The 24665-nt window shown below is 38.2% G+C and overlaps 1 protein-coding gene across 1 annotated transcript in view; it reads left to right on the forward strand.

The window, feature by feature from the left end:
• Window positions 1-24665, forward strand: part of GMDS (GDP-mannose 4,6-dehydratase) — a 526050-nt gene that overhangs the window by 74188 nt on the left and 427197 nt on the right. Inside the window, exon 2 of the mRNA XM_084796267.1 lies at window positions 19208-19252. Coding sequence (XP_084652393.1) covers window positions 19208-19252 — 45 coding nt within the window. The remainder of the gene's footprint in view (window positions 1-19207; window positions 19253-24665) is intronic.

Genomic DNA, 24665 nt, shown 5'->3' on the forward strand with positions numbered 1-24665 from the left:
TACTTTAAAAAGAACCTGTCAGCAGCATATCTGTTGAATTATGTTTAAAATATAGCTACTTTTAGTTTCTGTGTTGCTGAATTGTCTAGTATGATCAGGGGAATGACTCTAAACTTACAGCATTTACTAGACTTGGATACAGTTTTATATATATATATATATTTTTTTTTTTTGAGAATCCGAAAAAAATTCTGTGTTTTTGCTATGATTTGTTTTGTAAGGATCTCATTAAGCAATGTTACCCTGTGCAATGAACAAGATTATTGCCATTCTCTTGATGAATGATGATGGCATATGGGTGGGTGGGGCAAAGTGATAAATGTAGTGGCTGCAGCATGATGACCTGGGAACGATGCGGAGGTTTCCAGTGCCTTAACGCCAGACTAGAGATAATTAATGTCAAAGTTCCAAAATTACAGCAATCTCATGTCTGTAGGTTTTTCTTCCCCATTTGGAATATTATCAAAATATCCTTTTGGAACTAGTCAGTGGAAACTTTAAGTCCAGAGTCTCATGCATCTCTTTTGGGCTGGCAACCACTATCACGTACCACTGGAATTAGGGACTCTCAACATGTGTGTGCGACTGAGGGGGAACGGGTATTGCTTTCCCACTCTTGGCAGAGTCTACTGTGTCAGAGGTTTCAGTGATTACTGTTTTGATTGTCCTCATGATTTTTTTTTCAGACCATCACTTTCACATTTTGGCCAGCTGGCTACTTTTTCTTTAGGCTTCATCAAAACCAAACAGTTTCCCAAATAGTTCTGTTTTTCTCTTCAGTCCAGGTGGTGCACTTGGGAAGAACAAATCAAATAGGATCCCGTTTTCTTTTGCTTTCAGTTCTCCAGTGCTAGCTTCTGTCATACCATATCCGTCAGCATTGTCTGCTGTTTGCTCTTCCTATTCTTGGGGGTGCATCACTCCCTCTACCGAGATTCTTTCTTCCCTCCTTTGTTGTTAACTAAGGTCCTTTACATCTTCAAAAGATCAGCTCCTCATCTTTGAGAGTGGTTACTGATATTGTTATTTTTGGCATATTTGGCCTAACAGTTAAGTCTTTTTCTATTTTCAGTTAAGGGAGAAATGAGCTAGTTACTCTTTGCAGGAATAGCACATTAATTTTAGAATATAGTTTTTGAATAAATGCACCCATTTTACTTATGGAGGAGTTAAAAACCAAGAAAAAAGCTCTGATATCTCTGTTATAAGGAAATATGGGAAATGAGTTAAAAACAATTAAGGGGAGAATCATTGTAGTAGATTACCCAAAGAAGTCATGGAATTTGACATTTTTTAGATATTATAGGATTTCAGAGCCTTAGACCTATAGAATAGCTAACTTAATTCAGTTTGAGCCTTACATAACTAGAGGTGCCTGCTAGGTTTAATGATTTTGCCTGTCTCATATACTTTTCATTGTTATCATATTTGTTATCATGTCTCTTGGGCTTATACCTTGTATCTTAAAGTATGAACAACACCAGTACTAGGAAATAACTATTGTCTACCAACATGCCTTTGCCAATTTATGAACACAAGAATATGTCCCATGCCCTGTATTTTTATAAGAACACATCTTTACTAATAGCTGATGTTAGTAGATATTTTACATGTTGGCTAATCTAGTAAGTGTAAAAAGTAATTTTCTTTTTCTTCCTTCCTTCTTTCTTGTTTGTTTGCTTGTTTTTTGTGGTTGAGAACAGGGTTTCTCTGTGTAGCCTTGGCTGTCCTGGACTTATTTTGTAGACCAGGCTGGCCTCGAACTCACAGTGATTGGCCTGCCTCTGCCTCCCTGAGTGCTGGGATTGCAGGCAAATGCCACTGGACCTGAAATGTAATTTCTATTTCCATGATTCCTACTGAAGACAAGGGTAGTAGTCTATTTTCTGTTGCTACAAAAAGAATCTGAAGCTTGTGCTTATAAAGAGAAGTTCATTTAGCTCATAATTTTGGAGGCTAAAGTTTAGGATTGGGTGTCCTCATCTCTTTGTCCTCTGGCTGTGTCACTGTATTGGAAAAAAATGTTAAGGGGACTCATTGTTAATAGAAGAGGCCTACCATATGTTGCAGCCTTGCTTTATAACAACCTCATCTTAAAGGAGCTAGTTTACTTGTGAGATCCCCTTACTCTTTTCTCAGGTCACCGCCTGTATTCCTTAGCTACCTTTCCTAGACCCCAGCTCTTAAATCTCTCACCATGATACCCTGAGGACTAAGCATCACATGAATTGTTTGGGACACATTTGTATCTAAGCCACATCCAAAGCACATCACTGAGTCTTCATTGGATTCCCAGAGATCTGTATTTGATATCCTATAGCATATTTACCTGTGAATTTGCAAGACTTTTTTATTGTGTTATCTTTTAAAAATTGATATTTGAGACTTCTTATTTAATCAGGATATCAAATGTTCCTGTTATGGGTGCACCTAGACTATATTCAACAAATGCTTGATAAATGGAGCTAAAATGCAAACTGTTCCACACTGCTTAAAACCTTCAGCTCCATCCTTGTCTACTGTTTTCTCAGGATTCTGGCTCCAGTAACCTGCAGTACCTGCAGCTCTGAGGGCTAACCAGGGTTCCTTTGCGTGGGTCAGTGTGTCTTCTTGAAAGCCTTTCTTCTATTTTATTCTCTTCCAGTGTCCCCCTTTTCACTCAGTATTCATCTAACATGCTACCTTCTTTGTGAGAATTCCTCTACTCTTCCAGGGTCATTCACAGTCTTATACACACACACATCATAGCCTTATCTTGGGCCTGCTCTGCTATCATAGTAACACCGATTTGGAGACAGGCATAGTTCTGGAAGATTTGAAGTCAGGCAGTCTGTGTAATTTGTGTTTTTTAATTCCCTTGAAATTTTGACACCTTATAAATGCTTCTGGTGGAAGAGAGACTGTTTCTCCCAAGCCTAGCTGGTCAGAGAGAGTAGGGGCTCAACTGTAAGCATGTCCTTGTTGTGGAACTGACTGTTCCAGAACATCCTTTCTCTCATCAGGCACTTTGGAAGACCATCTTCTTTCCAGGGCCAAGTGCCAGACAGCTAGATACCATCTCCAGGGCTCAGAGCCCACCACCATTTCTTAATTCTAGTCAGCCAGCCTTGGGCAGCTCATTCTGCCTGGCTTGCTTTTCCTGGAAATCCAGAAAAGGCATTGCCTTGGATCTCTCTTTATTCCTGTCCTTTCCACTTCTGACTGCTCTAATACTTCTCCATGTGGCCCCGAAAGTTGTGTGCTGTACTTGCTGTGTGGGACTTTTGAAGATAGTAAACCTTGTCTTATTGAGTCTCTCCTGCATTTCTTCTTGTGGCTGCACCCAACTGACCATCATCAAAAGAACACAGACTATTTAGTTTTGGACCTGCCTGTCACCTCTTTGTAGCTGTGTATCTACACTTCACGTTCTTGTCTTTAAAACTGGAATAATCATGGGATCTATTCTGTTGTTCAGAGGGATAATACTTAGAAACGTCTCCTAGCTTGCTGCCCATGGTAAATATTGACTGTCCAGTTCATATTACTGTTGACAGTTGTTGCATCTATTGATAGAAATATGCTCATCTTTTGCTCTGCATCCAGAATACTTGTTGAGACATCAGCAGATGTCTGACATATGAGTGAGCAGACTAATAAACATGGCAGGAAGAATTAGAGAGCTAGGATCTGAAATGCTCATATTAAAAAGATTGTTTTCATTTGGCTTTTGAGAATGAGGAAATGGTTACCTGAGAAACATAACTCTGTAACTCCTTTACTATAAAGAGATGTGGTCTCTTCACATGAGCCATGGTTCCAGCAGTACGGTTGATAAGCCCAGCTCCCCCACCTGGCAACTAGACAATTATATTCTAAGCACTACATTTATTAGGTATTTCCCTCCCTCCCTCCTTCTCTTTTTCTTATTTCTTTCTTTAGCTGGTGTTGAAACCCATTTTTTGCACATGCTAGGTACATACCTACCACTGATTTATACTTCTAGCATACATTTGACTTTATGTAAGTAACATTGGAAAAAGCATTTAGTTAGAGGGAACACAAAAATCAAACAAAATGAAGAAAAGAAAGAAGAAAACCTTTTGATAAGAGTGGTGGAAATTGGGTAGATTGTTAAGGAGTAGTGAGGCTTGATGCTGCCTGGATATAAGAAGATTCAGGGCTTTGCCCTGGGTACTATGGATGGAATGGGTACAGCAGTGAGTCTGAGAGTACTTTACAGGTGAGGTTAGCTTGTGAGGTCCTTCAGATAAAGGTCTCCAGTATTCCCCACCAGTGCTAGAGGCAAGAATTTGAGTTGTCATATTTGAGCCCAAGGAGGCCAAGTGACTGATAGTACAGTTTTGATATTTAAGTTTCAGATATCATTAGGTCATTGTGTCTCCTTGGAGACCTAAGACTTATGAGATTGGAAGTGCCAGGACATCGAGTTTTAGTTGTGAACAGTGATGCATTGCAAACCAGTGGCACATCAGTGTGCAGAGTCATGACGAATATAGTAGTTATGGTGCTATCTCTTTGTATCCTGCAGCTTAGCAGGGGAAACAGATAGTGCATGTTGCTACTGTAGGTTAAAACATACTATTATGACAGTGGTCATGAGAAAAGTACAGTGTGATTTGCACTGTACTTGAAAGCTGGGATCTCATATAGCTGCAGCAGAGATGAAGGTTGAACCAGAACCTAGAAAGAGATGTAACAGATTCTCCCTCATAATCTTCAGAAGTGGACCCTGTTGACCCTTTAACTAGGATAACAGGCTTAACTCTCTTCCAGCCTCCAGACAGACAATAACTATGTTAAGCATCCTGTGTGCAGAATGCTGTCAATCTATTATATGAGTTGTTCTAAGTGAGTGTGCTGAGGACAGGGCAGTCAGGAGAGCTGAAGATGAAGAACAGCCTGTATGTAGCAGCCACAGACTGCAGACCCCCAAAAAGGCTGGTATGGTAGGCAGGAGAGTACCAGAAAAGACTGTCAACCCAGATCCTGCGGTTGCTGACAGTGGCTGACAAGTGGTTCATAGAGGAGAGATATATTTCTTTCAACTGCCCTACCTCACACCCTATGTGACCACTCTTACTCTTTTGCGGCCTTTGTTGGTTTGCTATGGCTGCCTTGACAACATTCTGCTGACAATGTTCTGCTTTAGTTATTGTTTGTTTGGAGGCTGGAAGAGAGTTAAAGCTTGTTATCCTAGTTTAGGTGTTAGCAGGGTCTGCTTCTGAAGATTACGAGGGAGAAGCTCCTTCACCTCCTTCTAGCCTGAAACAGTTTGCTGGCTATCTGTGCCATTTTTGGCACATGCAAAAGCCCTATTCTGTCTTTATCTTCATATAGAGCCTTCCTGTTTGTATCCCAATGTCTCTATAAGGAGAGCACTCATACTGGATTAGAGGCTTACTCTGATGCAGTATGATCTCATCCCAATTACTTTCATTTCCTAATTTCCAAGTACAGTCACATTCTGAAATATTGATGGGTTAGAATTTTACCATGTGAACCTAGGGAAGACACAATCCAAACCATTGCAGTTACTATTTCTAACTGGATCTCTCTTCTTTTTCTCTCTACTCCTCCCCTTCTCTCCTCTCCCGACTTTCTTTCCTTTCCAGTAGGAACATGAACTTACTTTTCTTTGTTATAAGGGTCACGGTAAAAGCAAAATTGAAGTGGATTTGTAGTTAACATGATATCAACCTTAGAAACATGTCTTGTCATTCTTGCTTCCATCCTGTGTTTTCCCAAACTGGGGAACCTATTTTCTATTCAAATAAACATTTTACATGGGGCACCTTTCCCCCTTTTCTCTGTCGTCCAGTTTGCTTAGAAAGCACATTAAATTCTAGGTCAGTGTTAATAGTTTTGTGAAAGTTAAGATTCAGCTGATAGATGCTCTGAGTAAGCATGCACACTGATAGTAATTCTGAAGAATCTGTGCCTCAGCTGCACGGAGTTGCTAGTATTTTGAAGCTCACTCCTAGTGCAAAGTAGTATCGTTTTATTCAGTCAGTATTCCAGCTCTGCGCATGGCCATGGCAAGCAGGTCTGTGGCCAGTTCAGAGGGTGAAATCTTAGAATTGGAGGAGGTGCATCTGTTGTTAGGTCCATTTCCCTACCTGGTATGGATTTTCCCTCCTACAACATTAGCAGCTTGCTTTCCACTTTCCACAATAGTCATTCAGATCGATAAGGCGCTGCTTCTTGTCACTTCACATTGGGGTATTCCACTTCCTGCGTCTATTCCAAGTTTGGCTTCTGTTGCTTCTTTTGGGGTTCATTTTCTCAGTTATATGCTAGCACTTCTCTTACATGAGCTATTGCCATTTGGATATTGTTGTGCAGGAACAGTCCTCTTTCACTGTCTCGTGTCGTTTCTCTGTTGTTACCATATGAAGCCTCTTTAGCGTGTTGGGAAGGTAACCCTCTCAAGAGGTTGGTCTGTAGGGCACAGAGCTTACCATTGTCTGTCTGCTCAGCTGTTCCCAAGCTGTATTTCCCAAGGCAGCTCTTCTGAGTTGGAGCCACCCAGATCCAGAGTCACAGGGACAGAGTCTCCTCATCCTATAAGCAGCTTCTAGAAACATTTCCCAAAAGTTGACAAAAGGAGTATTAGAAACTAGTAGGTGGTGCCTTTTACCACCTACTCTTCCACTCATGGCAGTAAAGATTTTCTTGCTAAATAATTTTTAGGATAGGTGGAGAGCTTAGAGAGTGCTTAGAGAGCACTGCTGAAGTTTTGACTGTTGGAATAGATGGAAGGGTTCAGTGTCTGCTCATCAGTCCTGGTTTTGCATTTAGTTGTGGGTGCCTTTGGGTAAGCATGCAGTTGCTCCTGCCTCACTGTCTGTGTGGTATGAGATATTAGACCGCTACCCTAAGGTAACACTGTGAGACTTATGTTAATTCACGCATATGTCTGAAACCTTATCACCACAGTAACAGTGGTTAGCTAGCAGCCTCATATTAAACAACTAATATTTGGCTAAAACACTGAGGAAATAAAGTTTTAAAATGGAAGTAATGCCAAATATATCTTTGTTAAGGGCACAGCTTTCTTGTTTTGGAGTGACTGGTTGATGTTAAATATATTTCACAAACACACCATGCTGATCATGGTGTTGAATAACTTATTCTAATATATGTAAATTGATGTATTTGTGTTGGTATTAACTAATTTGAGTATTCTGTATTGGAATATTATAGTGTATTTGTTTGCGAATTTAACACATATTGACTATACAGTGAACATGAAAATTATCTTTGATTAAATTCAGATAATTAGGACTGGTGAGATGGCTGAGTGTTAAAGGCTGTTGTCACTCAAGCGTAAGGACATCAGCTGAATCCCTGCATCGCACATAAGTGTGGAAGGAGAGCACTGTCTCTAGAGTTATCCTCTAACCATACACACATGACATGAAGCATGTGCCCTCCCCATCATACATGCCCATGTGCATGTACACAAGCCCATGTGCACACACACAATAATAATAAATTAACAAATTAAATATATATAGATAATGTTAAGAATTATTACTTTACCCTTAGCTAAAATAACGAAGGGCAAATTCCTATATTTAAAGTGTAGCATACCATCACCCCTGCTTCAAAAGTGAGTACAGATAATCAGTATTATCACTAAATTTGGAAAAAAGAGAGTTTCAATATGAATTCAACATTTGTGCTTTGTAATGCCAAAGCAAAAGAAATTGTGTGTGAAAAAATTGAAGAAAGTTAATTAATCGTTTCCAGCAAATATATAGTGAATTTGACCAGAAATTTCCTTTCAAATGTTAAAAACAACAGACAATGTAACTAGTTGCCTGAAATCAGTATTTAATACTCAATAATTTTAAAGTTCTAAGAGAAAATTTTAAGAAAGCCTATAACTTTGGCCACCTAGAGAATATGTTGGACTTATATACAAAAGAAGAAATCGTTTTTAGATGGAGAAATGACAAAAATATTTTAGAGAAATTTTAATAGAAAATTATAAGAAAGGATAAAAATTTAAATATCTTTAATTAAATTACTAAAAAATGCTTTCTAACAGTATAAAAGATTAGTTATTTGAAATTTGAACAATTTTAAGTACTTTTGCTTTAGGGGAGTTGGCTTTTACATGAATTACTTTAAGTTAATATTTAAGGTATTCTATTTCATAGGACCTAAAAATTTATACAGAATTGTGTATCAGATTCATAGCATAGATAGTTTGAATGTGCATATTTCCAATAATATCAGATGGATATGAAAAATTATCATGCCAGTAATTTAGGTATACCAGGTTAAATGTTTACATTTTTATAATGTAAATGTTGAAATTAGACATGTTTTTCATTGATGTATCCCATTATTTTCATGTGCAAACTATGGAGAAGTAGTCTTAGATACAGTAAAGCTGTCCAGCCGGCAAGTGCATATCCACACATTACTGACAGTTTGCAGGTCTGCTGAGAGGAGTGGAAGGCAACAAAAGTGGTGATCTTGTATCTCTGCCTAGATTGGCTGGTGTACGTGCTCCAACACATGATCTGTATTGTTTTTTGAAAGAAAGGAATGTTTGCCAGATACTCAATGTTTACAGAGAAAACATGGCAGTATAGTTGTGTGTTTTTCACTCAGATTACACTGTTTTGAATGAACTAAATTTGAAAATTTTAAGAAAAGAAAAGAACAGCTAATTTGTGACTTTTAAAGGCAAGTATGAGAATTTATGTTGATATTGAAACTTATCATGGTAGAAGTCTATACTGTGGTTTTCACATATATTTCTATTGTTTTAATGTATTTATTTTTAAATACTGTTATATCATTTGACTACAGATGCTAGAAAGAATTTAAAGAACTCTGTCAATACTGATACATTTTGGGACTTGGCAAATTACACAATACATTTCACATATTTGTTACACAAATGCAAAGTACAAAAAATTATATATATATATATATAGTGTACATATTGTGTGTACATATTAGCAATTTGGGATTGCTTTCCAACTTATGTAAATGATTTGATGTTAATTCAATCTTGGGACAAGAATTATTGATCTTGCATAAACACATATATCTGTATACTTTGTGTGTGCAGTATCTGCAGAGGCCAGAAAATGGTGTCAGAGCCCTGGGATTAGAGTTACAGATGGTTGTAAGCAGTCATGTGGCTGCTGGGAATTGAACCCAAGTCCTCTAGAAGAGCAGTCAGTGAGAGCTCTTAGCCTCTGAGCAGTCTCTTCATCCCCAACAAATGTAGTTTGGAAAGTGAATTCTTTTACAATCCATGTCTAATCAGTTATTAAAAATCAAAACTAAAAACTAAAAACCAACAGGCCATCAACTAGAAGAAAAATGACTTTTTGATACACACAAAAAAAAAAGCCATTCTGATTTTGGATGAGACGGAGGCGCTGTGGAAGTTACATTGCAGTTAGAACTTGGTAACTTGGTTTGCATTTTGCTAAGTTCTTTTCCTCTCTGACTTTGAGCAAGGGCTTTATTTTTTATGAAATTTAATTTTTGTTTTAGAACATTTAAAAATTATATACGTTTCCTGTGTGTATGAGTGTAGGTGTGACAGAGATCAGAAGAGAACTTGCAGGAGCCGGTTCTCTCTTATACTATGTGAGGTCCAGGAATCAAACTCAGGCCTCAAGTTTGGTAACTAATGCCTGTAACTGCTGAGCTATCACACTGGCCCAGATTTTAGTTTTTCCAATCTGGAAAAATGAGGATATCTTATCTATTCACAAAGATGTTGCTAAATATACATGAGAAAATTACATATAGTACTTAGCACCTGTAGTAGTTATAATATTTTAGAAAGTCTCAGGTAGGTAGAAACAAATAATATAATACTGTATAATAAATGCTATAATACTAAATACTAAAAATATATGTTAAGTTGAATGAATCATACCTATATGATTGGTGGATTGCTTACATGTGTGTTCTAGACCTATAAAATGTAGCCATTTCCCAAATGTCTTGTAAATCTCAGGAGAGAGGGTAGCAGAGAAGCAGAAGCAGTGGCTAGACATTTAAGTATTATGAGATTAGACAGAAAGGTACCTGTCAATCAGAAGCACCTGCTTTTTAGCTTCGACACTAAAGTTAATTAAACTCTTCCGTTTCAGCTTAAGACGTGGGCTTGCTGGGGAGTTTAGAGCTCAGTGCTACTGAGATCTACACTGGGATGTTTCATCCCTGTTGGAAACTCCATTTTCCCCCTAGAAAGCTCCATCATCCCTTCTTCAAAATATAATCTACTACAATCTAACACCACACTTGAATTTTATCAGTTGAACCTATCCCAGAACTCTGCTTCCAAAGAAATCAATGTTCTTTGTTTTTAGATTTGTTTATACCCTTGATGTAGAAGACACCATCTGTTCTTGTTAGCATTAGTTTCATCACCTGAAACTTTCTGGTGGGATGCTTACACATTTCTTCTGCACCTGTCTCTAAAGTGATTTTTAGTTTGCTCAAAGCATAGTGTGTTTGTTTGTTTTTGATTTTTAGTTTGCTCAAAGCATAATGTGTTTGTTTGTTTGTTTTTGAACCTTGAGTTTTCCATATGCCAATAAGCAGGTGCTTTACTACTGAGCTTTGGCTTTAAGTCCACAAATCACAGCCATTAACTTACATCTTTCTTTATTGATCTTATGTTTTGTACATACGAGACATCCCATAGAGCTAGAGAAGATCTGACATTTACATCATGATATATACTTTAAGAGCAGTCTTAACTGCATTAAGCAAAGTAATTAGAGGTCTCAAAGAAATCAGTTTAAAGAAAAGCAGGGAATATTTGCAAATAAGTCCTTTTGAAAGCAACAGCCTTTTTAACAGATGTGCAGCAAAATGGGGAAAGATAATCATTGATGTTTATCTTCCGTTATTCTAGTGACCTTTCAGATTCTATAAGCAAACAAAATGTTTGTTTTGCTTTTCTTACAAAGCTATGATATAAATTATAAAAAAGACACACGTAGGAAGACATTGGTAAATCAAGTAAATACTAACTTTTTATAATTTTTTTCTTTTCAATATAAAATTTTTTCTTATAAACTTTCAGGGTTTTCCCTTCTCGCCTGGGGCATTGGACAGAGGACACTCTGCTTTCCTTACAGGACCTGCAAAAACTCTTTTCTTCTGTAAGCACTTGAGTGATTAGCACTGAAGAAACAACCTTGCATTGTATGGGCAGTCACTGTGAAAGATAGTGAGGAAAGCAAAAGGGAAGGGAAAGGAATTCAATCTGTAAAATTTGTGGTTTTAGTTTTTATATAGTTACAGCTGTATACTGTACAGTTATCATGAAGCTTACTGGTAATTTATTATTGGCATCCCTGTAACTCTGTATAACTCCTTATCAATATATCTGGAATATATATATATAAGCTTTCAGCAACTATATTGCTCTAAACTTGAAAGAAGGTATTCACACCAGCACTGAACTAGCTTGTTAGGCGGATATGCTTCTTGTATTTCTCCCCCCCCCCCACTTCCCCTGTATTCATGCTCAGGTGGGGTGATTTATTTCTTCAGGGCACTGTGCCATCCAGTATAGAAGATACCTTTTTTTTTTATCCACAAAGCTTTCCCACTTCCTGTCCATGACTCATGCGTCTACTGCATTTCTCAGATAGCTCCACAGGTTATTATATTCACCCTGTCCACGTGTGAGTGTGCTGATGCATGTGAAAGGCTGAGCCCATCCAGTATTGAAGCACTGTGATATCTAGGCCAGGAAATGCCCAGATACTTCACAGAGCAATAGAGCAGGAACTGAATCTCTTATTTCCTTCCTGTCTTTTTCAATTTCTTTATATTCATGGCCTCAAGTGGGTGTTTGATTTCCATTAATTCTGCTTTCTTTAAATTATTAATAGTCTACAGAAGTCTGTTCTATGAAACTATCTGTAGGTCCAAACTGCCTGCAGATGGCTCTGTCCCCAGTGTGCTGGCCCACCTGCATCAAGTAGTAATAAAGAAAATGCTCAACACATATGCCCACATGCCAATCTGATGGAGGCACTTTCTCAGTTTGAGGTTCCTTCTTCCCAGGAGTATCAAGGTGACAGTCAAGATTGCCCACCACAGTATTAGACCTTGAGCAGGTTAGTCTGCGTTTGCCTTGCCTTTCTCTCTTTAAGTGGAGGTAACCAGAGTGGCATCCTCATAGAGATTTTGTGTGGATTTAAACAGTGACTAGATGAGGAACACCTCAAGCACACATGGCATACATATTACAAGACCTGTGTAAGTGCCCACTGTTATGTCTGTTACTGTTTGCAGAGCCAAAGAGCTGGCTCAATAGATAGGAGTTTGCATAAAGGCCTCATGACATGAGTTTGACCGTTGGATCCCACAAAGTGGCAGGAAAGAGCTGACTTCTGAGGTTTGTTTTTCAACCTCTACATCTGCATCATGGCACAGACATGCACACAAACATGATTCATGAAATAAAACAAATATTACAATATGAATGGCAGGAATGGTTTCAGGGGCTCAGATCTAGGGAGGAAAAGCAGATTCAAAGGGAAGGAGCTCACTTAACAAGGAAGAACAGTGGATAGGATTCTGTGGCCGTGAGAGCTGGATGATCCTGCTCATATGTAAGTTTTTAGCAAGTGTCTTTGTTTTATTTCTGATAACTTTTAAACGTTTTGGGACTGCAAGTGTTGGGCTGTTGGTGTGTTTTGCCTTATTTGATTAACGTTTGTTTCTTATTAATAAAGGCTTCCTCTCTACCCCTTCTTTTCCCCCCTTTAATTCCGTTCTCCTTAACCTTACCAATTTACAGAAAGTTATTTTAGTCTATTGGAATTAATGTTTCTATGGTTATGCAAAATACAGCCTGAGTTCACATTTGGTATTTGTTTTATTGTTAGCTCACTGAACTAAGCATGTACAAGAATCATTTGCAATTTAGAAGGAACATAGATTTCAGACTACATTGTTAGGGTCTTTACTGACCAAAACTCTGTTAAATCATCTCAGTTTTTAACTAGCTTTTGTGGTAGTTTCATGTTTTGTAGGTACTTAAAAAATAAACTGATGACAAAATGGATAGAAACCACTAGGAAAATAGGTTAAAGTATAAAAAATAAGAACAGATGCCTGAATAAGTGATATGCAGTGTCACAAACACAAAGGCTCTTCAGTCTTTTGTTCTTAAAATAGCATTGTTATTATTTTAATAGTCTTACATCCAGATTGTTCTGTACGTTTCACACTCTTAAAAGCATATAATTGAATTATAAAATTTTGGTATAAATATTTAATGTTTCTTATTATTAAAGTATGATATATTCATTAGAAAGTAGAAAAGACTACTAACCATTCATGATCTTACCCCTGGGGCAGTAATCATTAATATTTAGAACAGTTTCTTTTATTCTGATTCATTTCTTCAACTATGTGCATAAGTGTGGAAATATTTGACAAGCATTATTGGTTGGGAGTCCATAGCTGGCTTTGGGAGACTTACCAAAAGGTTAAATTTGCCAGTTTCCAGGTGTTAGTAAATAAATTCTGATAGCATATAGTATAGATATCACTAGAAATAAGACATGTTTCATCAGTATTTTGATCATTTAAAAATCTCTTCATGCTCCTTTGTGTAGTGGCAAGCATAATTTCTTAATAGTTTTAAAAAATTCTTCATTAAAGTATAATTATATCATCTCCTTCTTCCCTTTTCTTCTCTTCTATTCCTCTCAGTCTTCCTCCCAACTCCATTTCAAATTCATAACCATTTTTCTTTGATTAGGTTATTATTGTTAACATACATTATGTATGTATGTATGTATGTATGTACAACACAAAAGTATATAAATACAACCTGTTGAGTCCATTTATTGTTGCTTGTATGAATGTGATTTCAAGGATAGTCACTTGGTTTATCTGTGAAAGACTAATTCTCCTCTTGGGAAGTCATTAATTGCCTATAGTTCTTTATCTAGGGATAGGGTCGGTTTCTCTTTCCCAGGTTAGCATGCCTGTTGTATTGTCATTGTTTAGGTCTTGTTTAGGCAGCCATATTGTTGCCGTGGTCTGGCTATAATGTCGCTGTCATTCCTAGGAGACACTATCTCACAGCAGACATCCTGGCCCTCTGGCCTTTATACTGTTTTATCTCCCTCAAAAGCCACTCTTCCAAAAATTTGTGATGTTGAACTGTGTCCAGTTTGGGGCATGTATGTTTAAACGCAGGCACAGACGCAAACACGCTTATTTGCTCGAACCAATAGAAAAAAAACCCCAATGACATAAAGGATTACTTTCTAAATGTTTACTATTTAAATATTAGGTATAATTGGGGCTTTCCCCTTCAATATTTGACGACTGGGTTGTGTTATACAATGGGTGTGATGGGTGGAGTTGATTTGCCTCTTTCTGGAACCTGAGTATTAATATTAACCTTGCACTCACCATCCATCACTGGGAAGTGAGGACTTGCCTGCAGAGCCATTCTTCCTTCTCAGCATGTATGAGCCACTGAGCACTACCTTTTCCCTGGTACAGAAAGAAAGGTGGCTACAAAGGTCTTGGCTGGGCATGAGAGTTCTTTTGTTCTGAGGTAGTTGATTATCATTTTGAACTGCCATGATCCTCTTTACAAGGAAGTCAGTGTAAGTAGAAATCTGTTCTTCAGGGAAAGCAGCTCACATGCTAAAATACTTTTGAATTTTAAAGACTACAAGATGGGAATACATGTTTGGAATATCTTCCTATCATATAGTCACCTGTATTAATCATAATTGATTTTGTTATTGTTCTTCATGCAGTAATGTGTTGGGCTAAGTATCTTATGTACTCAGCTGTACGCAGAAGTTTATTCTTTTCCTTTTACAGGGTTTAAGTTTTTATTTTTTGCTTTATTGAGACAAGGTCTTATGAGTAGTCCAGGCTACCTCTTTGAATCCTTTTGCCTGAGCCTTCTGAGTGCTGGGATGCCAGGTGTAACTTCACGATGGGTTGTTTAGAGTTTTTTAGTGCAGGATTTTGAGCTGTGGGATTCTTGGGATGTCATCGTCGTCGTCGTCGTCATCATCATCATCATCATCATCTTCATGTGAGAGCATGTAGGTCCTACTTTCCCAGTGTATAACTTTACACTAAACACTTAATTTCTTTGATCCAAATTTCCTGATTTGTAAAATAAGAGCATTAGATTAATTAGTCCCCACGGTCTATGGAATCATGAGTTTGACAGAGGTATTATCTGGTGATTTGCTACAAACATGAGCCAGATGTCAATACTTGTTAAATATGTTCTACTTCTGGATGCTTTATAGCCTACTGATTAAATCACTGAAAAAATAATTTTGATTTAAAATAGCACCTTTTGAACAATTTTTACTTTGTTTATGCCACATTCATTGTTATCTGCCTTTATCAAGGGCAGCAGAAAGGACATGGTTGAGTAAGACTGATCTTTTTCAGTGTTGTGGTTTCTTCCACCTTATTCTTTCAAAGAGGTTGTCAAATGGTGCCAAAGGGGAAGCAATGTGAGTTAGCATTTCAGAGAGGCTAAACTCTCCCGCACATGCAGACTTACCCTTTCTCCCTTTTCATTTGTTCAAATTGGCTGCTAGTACATTGGTAGAAAACAGAAACAAAAGCAAAAACACTAATCTTCTGCCCATTGAGTTTGAAGTCCAGTTTTTACTTTTTCTGGTCGTTTTTCATTTATGGCCATTAACTGAAAGGGATAAACTTTTCTGTGCTTGTAGATCTAGAGTTTTACATAGTTTTTATATAATAGTTGAAATATCCTTCTAGAATAATGATTAAGTTGTTTGTGACTCTGTGTGGACTATTTCTCAGTTCCCTATGAAAACTTACCAGTTTATACATACACGATAGATGTCAGGGACACAGAAACCTCACTTTTTACATTCCACATGGAGGCGTCCTCCCTCCCACATATATGTACCATCATAGTAGCCCTGCTCCACATAGCACTGCACTGCCTCGTCAGCATGCACATGCCCGGAGTCCAGACCTGGGGAATCGCAGGCACCCATCTTTTCTTTCTCTTTAGAGCTCTAGAGCATTCTAAAATCTCATGATTTCATTGTGTTTGGATTCCTTAATTAAAATTGGAAGCAGTGTTCAATCTGTAAAACACCCTGAAAGGGAAAAGGGCCAAATCAAGTTAGTTTGAAAATGAATCCTTTAATGATCTTTGATTAATTTGCTGGGGTTTGACATGTTTTGGTAGCTCCTAGGGGAATAGTGAGGGAGATTATTTTCTAGTTCAGATAATGAAAGAGTTGGATTCTACTCCCAGTTTCATCTATAAGTAGTTGTGTGATTTTTATACTACATCTCAGTTACAGGAGATGCCAAACAGCTTTTTAAACTTCCTTACTGACTTCTTGTGCGAGAGAAACAGAAAATGTTTCTGTGTCTTGAAAATAGTAAAGCCATAGTGATTGTCTCAAATGGTCTGGAATTTCATATAAAGTAGATACCTTCAATAACCATATGAAGAATTAAATTTAAAAAGGTCACAGTTGGGACATTATCTTTCCAATTAAAATGCTTTTAGTAACAAAGTTTGAACCTGGCTGGTCCTAGCAAATGAGCAGTTCTAGCTGTTTTCTTTGGTTTCTGGAGTCAACTGTCAGAACTTAATGTTGCTTGCTGGTTCCTGGTGTGACCTTTCAGCCATTAGTTTGACTGGAGCATTCACTATCAGCCATCCTGCTGGTTTGTCTGTGTACTCTGATACCATTTCTCCCAGAAGTCCCCCAGGGCCAGTGGGGAAGATGAGGGGGAGGCCAGCTGAGCTCCCTGGGCCAGAGACCAAGAGCCCTTGCTAGGCTCGCTTCCCACTCATTGTGCAGCCTGGGCTCTATCACTGGAGGGGCCTGGCAAGGAAATGAGGAGGAAGTGAGTGCCACTGCTGGTTCAGAATGTTCCAGTGTGGTTGGAAAGTTTGAGGAGCAGCCTGGGTGAGAAGAACAAGACCTTATTGACAGGGTTCAGTCCTGGTCAGGTCTGTTTCACATCAGCTTTCTGAATAGTCACAGCTCCCCCTACACAGTTCTTACTAGCCTCCCCACCCCCACTATTCCAGTTCTTTGTGAATATGGTAGAACATAAAGCATTGCGTTTTATTCCAGGTGGATTAAGAGTGGAAAGGGTAGTTTTGCCTGCCCCGAGGTAACAATACTGTAACAGAAGCAACTCTGCTTTCTAGGACTTCTAGAGGCTGTAGTCAAATTAGCATCATTACAGCTATTTTCTTTGATACTGCTTTTCTTACTCATTGATTCACAGGACTACCCCCTCCCCCCATCAAAAAGAAAAGAAACAAAACGTCTAGTGATCATGTAGGCCAGCTTAGCTTTCCTAGAGTGAATCAGTCAGTCTCATGATTTGATTTAGCTAACACCTAAATGTATGTAAAACCTACACACATTGTAAGATTGAGATGAAAAGGCCAAACTCTTCCCCACACGAGTCTATAAACCAGAATATTTATGTCGAGAAGTCAGAAGAAAATCTGCAGGAGTTTTTAATGGACCACAGAATGTGCCCTTTGTAAGCCTGGCCTTGCCATTCTGCATAAATTTATGCAGGACTTCTGCGCTAATGTTGTAAACGCTCGCTTGGCACCCTGTCATTTTCAGGACCCATAGGGTGTCTCCAGTTCCAGCTTTAGGTCAGATCATGATAATACTGTGGCCTGCATCAGTTTTCTCTTTCCTGGAATATCTAGTAGGGATTTATGAACCTCAAAGGGATATTTTAAGCCTTTTCAAACTTATGAAACTCAAGACAACCCAAATACTCCAGCTACTTTTCAGGACAAAAATTTGCATTAATTGTACTCTTAGTTTTATATTTAAATCTGAGTTGGATAGAAGGGACTCCCCATTGGGGCAGAAAGCCGAAGAGCAGTTATGGGATTGGCTACAAAGTGCAAGACCACCTCCTTTTTCTGCGGGAAGCTAAAACTCCTTGAATAATAATAGTTCAACTTTTGACCTCAGACTAGTTTACTTAGATACCTGTCATACTTTTTCTCTCTTAAAGTGATGTGAAATTAATTAAAGAGAAACTCCCATCTAGTAATTTCTAAAATAATTATTACTTGGTGAGACTCCCAGTGTTTATTCAGATAACTTTTACTTTTAACAAATGAATATTGTTATATTCACACACACACACACACACACACACACACACACACACACACACACCTTGGATATTAGTCAAATTCAGCATGCATTTGTGCATTGTATTATGGTCATTAAGGAAGAATCACTTTAAAATGAATACATGAAATGCAAGGGTAATCTAGAACAGCTTTTGATATCACTAAGATTTTTACTAGTGGAAAAGACATGATTACCTTCAGGCCCCTTATTAAGGTAGTAGTTATTACACATTTTAAGATGAACTCATATAAATACTTACTATATTATCAAATAGCCACAGTTTTCTCTTTAGAAGTTTGTATATCATATATACACTCACATATGATGAAGTAGTTTTAATTGTACCCCATCCCATAAACCCCCTCTACCTCAAAATTCCCTAAACTCAGTGACTTTCTACCGCCCTGAGGCTTAGCAGCTAGCTTTGGCCCATGAGAAGTCCCGTGGAGTTGCTCACCTTTCTGCATAGGGCTTCTAGCATCTCCACAGCTCTGTGGAGTTAGTCTCAGTGGCTTCGACACCTTGTGTTCTCTGTTTCCCCTTGATTCTTCCAGAGTTTCCTTTTAAAATACTGCCCCCGATGGGATAACCATTGAGATGTAATATGAATAAATTAATAAAAAAAGAGGGGAAAATACTGCCCCCACCAGAATTTGTTGTATTCCTATGATACCCAAGCATTTTACTTTGATAAAATATCTGCATATTTCACATAGCCTGTAAGTGTTCAAACTTGAACCCAATCCATGTGATTCTGAAACTTTGTGCTCTTTCTGTTGCTTTCCTTATTTGCCTGGCTTTTGATTTCTTCCTGTCTCCAGTGGTCCTCTCATGGGTTATTGTCTGCTCTGTGAATAATGAAACACCATTCAGTGTTTGTTGTCATCATCAATTTCATTGGTATTTAGGTTGCTATGATTTTTATTCTGTATAAATTGTCTTTCAAATGATGGTTGCCAAACTCTATACTATTCTATACTAGTCACCAATGGTCTGACTCTTCTCAATTTTCCCTCTCTTCCCAGGATGGCTCATACTTGGCAGAATTCCTGCTGGAGAAAGGATACGAGGTGAGTGACTTGGTGCTCCTGGGGTTGCCCCGGATTGCTAGGATGCAGCTGCCTTGCTTCCTCTGCATGTGCTTTCCGTGGAAACTCTGATAACAAATCAGAATCCAAGCACGACTCTGCCGTGGCGCCGGCGATGCTGCCAGCTCATTGTGCTGTCTATCTGCTGGTGAACACACCAGCTCCAGCTGCTCTGCATGTCTCCCTTGTTCTGTGATAAAGCAGCAGCCTGCGTGAGCCTGGCTTTGAGAGTGTTAGAGTTAACGTATGATGTAATGTGCTACATTAAAAGGTTCCACTCATGGTGAAGTCACTTAATTTGGAAATTGCACAGAGCAATAAAAACCAAGCTGATCTTTGGCAAGGTTTCATGAAAGATTTACACCTGGAGGCGTTTGCTTTCTACCAGGCAGCTGTGTGTTTTATGGAAGAGGAGACTGTCAGATCCGTTGTTGCTGTTATTATCATTGTGCTTTCTTCTTCAACATTAGAAATAATTCATTTAATCTGATGTAGTTTAGTGAATATCCTTCTCCTTATTTTTAAAGTATGTTTTCTGGAGGTACTTATGTATAGTAAATTGATGATCTATAGAGAATAAAAACTTACACACTGACCTGTATCCTGGGCTGCTTTGGAAATACTTGTGTTATTAGTTATATACTTTCACTTTACTACCATTAATTGTAGCAATGTTGTATAAAATGTTGTGCAGTTGGACAAATAGAAAAGAACTGCAAGAAATTTGACCTTCCAATGGGATTTAAAGAAAAATGGAATTAATTTTCTTATTGTAACTCAATATTTTCTGATAGCTTTGATTATAAGAAGTCATAGCAAAACTAGAATCTTTTATGTTCTTCTATAGTAGTTTTATACCTTACAATATCCAAGTAAGACAAATGTAATTATGGGAGTACTCATGTACACATATGTCTACAGGAGTAAACTGTTATAGTAATTGAGAAGCTAAAGATCATAAGTAGTTTAAAAGTATTGGTTTTAGGAAAAAAGCTGTGGTCGAGTCAAGTTGTCAAGCTAATCTGTTAACAAATAACAGGCAGATATGGTAGAGATACATCTGAAGTGCTGCTACGGATATGTAGGGCCTGCTGCTAAAAGATGCATGGTTACCAGCGATGGGAGTGAGCTGCCAAGGAATCACAATAAGGAGTTAGGTAAGCCACGTCATTGTAGCATTGAAGATGGAGATGATATGGTGAGCGATGCTCTAATCGCAAGGCTGTTGTGATGTACTTTGAGGTAAACCTGTGGGACTATGAGTAGACATGAAGTTAGAAGTAATAGGCAATAGTCTGGAGACAAAGAAGTGTGTGACTGCATGCTGTTATCATGAGTGGACTCGTAGGTGGGCAGTTAATCATTTGCAAGCAGTAGGGCTGCACTTGTGTTGCTGTTAGTGCTATTGGAGAAGGCAGGGAAGACTCTCATGGAGAAGTAAAGTCTATTCAGGTGAATCATTGAGGAATTAGCAGGTTTTAGAGGACAGGCAGGATGATGTAAGGTATGCAAATAGATGCAGTGACAACTTAGGACTGACTGGTGACCTGCAAATGTTTTAGTTCTATTAGCATTTGAAGTTAAAAGAACAGATTTTGTTCTGTTATATAAACACAGCAGAAGACTCACTTGGCAAATAACAGTTAACTGGGAAGAATTTATCACAGACACAATTCGATGAGAGTAGTGAGATCCATGAATTGTTAGAAAAAAAAACTATGACTGGTAAGTGAGGAGGAAAGGAAAAGACAAGGCAAGGGTACCGGCAGAAAGTCTCCACACAATGTGGTAAAAGTGAGCTTTGTGTGGGTGGTAAGAATAATGGGTTTTGTGTATGCTGTATTAACTTCAGTGGGCTGCTCTCAATTTTAAGAGCTGATTGATATAATTGTCAAATGATCTATCAAGAAGAGTCTGATGGTGAAATAGGTTTTATCTTTTTATGCTTAGGTCACAGTAAACATTATAGTGATTAAAAAAAAAGACAGCTTTGGAAAATTTCCAGGATTATCAGCTGCAGTTCTTGGCTATTCAAGACCACGAGCAGTATAGAATTGGAATGTGGAACATGCCTAACCTCATTTGATTCCAGAGGTCAATGACAGCAATTTTGCAGTTCTACCTCAATGGCTCTCAAACGTTAGTACAGATATACCTTAGGCTCTGTTATTAAACCAGAGCCTGGATCAGAAGTTTGGGATTGCCCTTTCTTATATGTTCCTGGGTGTTGCTGATCCTGCCTTTCTGTGACAGATAGGGCACTGCTGTAAAAAGGACCAGATGAATTCTAGTGAATGACTGGCCTGGGTGAGCCAGTTGGGCCTTACTTCTGCACTATTTAAGTTTTTTTTTTTTTTATTATATTAAACATCTTTTACTTCATGTGCTGCCCCATGTGTGTCAAGGTCAATAGACAAGTTGTGGAAGCTAGTTCTTTTTCCTGGGGGACTGAACTCAGGCCATTAGGCTTGGCAGTACATACTTTCACGTGCTAAGCCACCTTGCTGGCTTTACCTCTGAACTACTTTGACTATTCAGATTCAGTTTCTATTCAGAAAAACCAGGAAGCTTAGAAATAAGTGAAAACAACTTAGACTTTGGTAGCAAAGTGTGGTCCAGGAATACCTCAACACTGTCAGAGCATGATGCTGAGGCTGCTTTGCTCTCCTAACAGAAGAGACAGACATTGATATGCTGTCAGTGGCACGGTGAGCCTGGCATGGTGAAGGGGACCAATAGAGGATCAGAGCCAGGCCAGTGGGGGAAAAAATAACACAGTTAATCAAGCTCCTTTGTTTTTAATGTACTTAAAAAACAACAAAAATTACGACAGGCTTTGAAAACGTGTATCTAAAACAGCATGTATGTAAAGCAATAGTCTTTATGAACAGAATATTTAGTAAGAGTTCATCACTCCTGTCCATGCGCCTTAGAATTCCTGAATCTTGGAAGATAGCTGTTTATTGTGGTCACTGAAACTTGCATCTGATCACATTCTTCATGAGCCCTTTAAAGTAAAGAAATAAAATATAGTTAGTTATCTTTTGATAATCTGTAAGGGGATTGGTTCCAAGAGCTTCTGAGGACATTCCAAGAATGTCTGAGGACATTCAATACTATAACATAAAATGTTATAGTGTTTGTGCTCTGCTTACACATATTCTTTTGGATGGGTATTATACCTAGTGCAGTGCAAATAGTACACAACTAGCTGTATTAATTAGCCAATAAAGAAATCTGTCCGTGTTCAAGAGAGATAGATGTAGCCACAGTCTGTTGACTCAGTGATTGCAGAGCCTATGGGTATTGGGTCATCGGTGTGCTCCATTGCTGCCTCAGATCTTACTGGGAAGACGGTCAAAAAAAAAAATAGGTTTTATGGTTGTGTGCTTTTTGACTTTTACTGAGGATTAAAGCATTAAAAGTGACCACATCCATACTTGTTTATTGTTATTATTTTTGTTATAATTGCCATTATTATTATTTTGAGAAAGGATCTTGCTAAATGGCCTAGGCATGCTTGGAATTCATGATGTTCTGTCTGTCTACCTGCCATGTTCTGGGATTACAGGCATGTATCACCATGTCTAACTCACTTGCTCATTCTTTAATATCTGCAGATGTCTTCATAGTGAGGAAAATCAAGAATTTTCAGGTGTTATGGACAGTTACCCTAAAGACACTTAATATGCTAATATTTCCTATATATATTCTGTACCTTGCTAAAGCTCAAAATCCATATTTCTTTTATTTGTACAGTACAGAGCAAGTAGCTGAATATACAGTCTAGTCCTAATAGTGATCAGCCCTGGGGCTTGGACACTGGGTGGTTTATCTCTAAATCCTCTATTCTTGCTGGCTCTGTGTCCTCAGTCACAATTATTGACCCATGTAAAACTTGGCTTTCTGGGTTTTTTGTTTGCTTGCCTGTTTTGTCTGTTGAACAGGGATGATGAGCACATCTGTTTAGTGTCTAAGATTCCTGCAAAGCTTAGATGAGAGACAATGTACTAAACACTTATCCAGTGGAGCTGTGTGAGATACAAGGTTGCTCCTGACACAGAAGTGGCAGAGAGTGAATGGGGGCAAGCCAGGGACACATGTTGTAGAAGGTTCTATAGCACAACTCATGAATTATAATATTGAAATCAGGCATGTTCTCTTGCCTAGGATCCTAGAACTTACACATTCTCTCACATTGTCATGGAGAAAGGAAGATCAATAGTAGTGAAATCTTCTATGGAAGTACATCCTAGCCTGAAGTATCTTCTCAGCATCACGATTTTAGATAGCTGACAACATGTGGTGACCACTGCAGTGTGTGCTCATTTTGCACAGAGAAAAATGTGAGAAATAAAGACTAATAATAAAAAGAAAGTCCAAGTTGAACTCTTCAAAAGCTAGCATATATCTGTGGATATAAGAGAATCTGTTTTTAATAATGAGACAACAGCAACACAGCATATCAGGATTTAAAATAAAGAATAGGTCCATTGTGGGTTTCCCTTCCAGGAAAGAAAACATGACCACTTCCCCTGGGATGGAGTGTCAAAGCAGAAAAGACTCAATTCAAACAGTCTGGTGTTATGTGAGGGGAGTGTTTTAGAATGTGAAGTTCTTCCTTTTCCTTCCTTGATCTGTGAGGCCTTTTGATATATTTTTTTCAGAGTTATTCATTATTTCAGAAGCTTAGTATCTTGATTAGAAAAAAGGCCAATCTCCATATAGATTTCATTTTCAAACTGCATAGTATACTGGCATGATAGAACCAGTGTGCCTGTTAACAATGTAGTGCTATCATTTGTGGTATGGCGATTATGAAAATCTGCCTCATCACTAGTAAAGACCAATGTCTGCTTTGTGGTCCCTCTGTGTCGTAAAGACCAGTGTCCAGTATGTGGGCCCTCTGTGTCATAAAGACCAATGTCCAGTATATGGTCATTGCTGTGTAAATGTCAATTGTTGGTAAAATCTAAGCCATCCATACTCTCCAAACATGAATGGCACTAACCATCCTCAGGAGCCATTCTCCTCCAAGAACAATTTAGGTGGGAATTTGAAATCCAGTGGTGTAAATCACCTATCTTCTTAATAAATAATGAAAAAAGCACTTCCTTGTTTTAGTGCCTACTTTGAACTGAACATTTTGAAGTCAGACCATGTTTGCTCTGATACTGAGAGATCTTTCCTCTCTTGAAACTTTCCTCTTTGAGGCATGAGGTTTGTATGTTAAAATATTCTCTACCATTTAAGATCTTAGATGTTCCTGAGCTGGTATAATAATAGCAGTTCTGATTAAACTTATGTAAAGGTCACTTTGCCTATTTCTTTTTTGTTTGCTTTCTTAATTCACATCTCCCTTTCTCCCCAAATCTTGAAAAAAGACCTACCTATT

Source organism: Acomys minous, assembly GCF_964271855.1.
Source record: "Acomys minous genome assembly, chromosome: 9".
In the NCBI taxonomy this organism is placed as follows: domain Eukaryota; kingdom Metazoa; phylum Chordata; class Mammalia; order Rodentia; family Muridae; genus Acomys; species Acomys minous.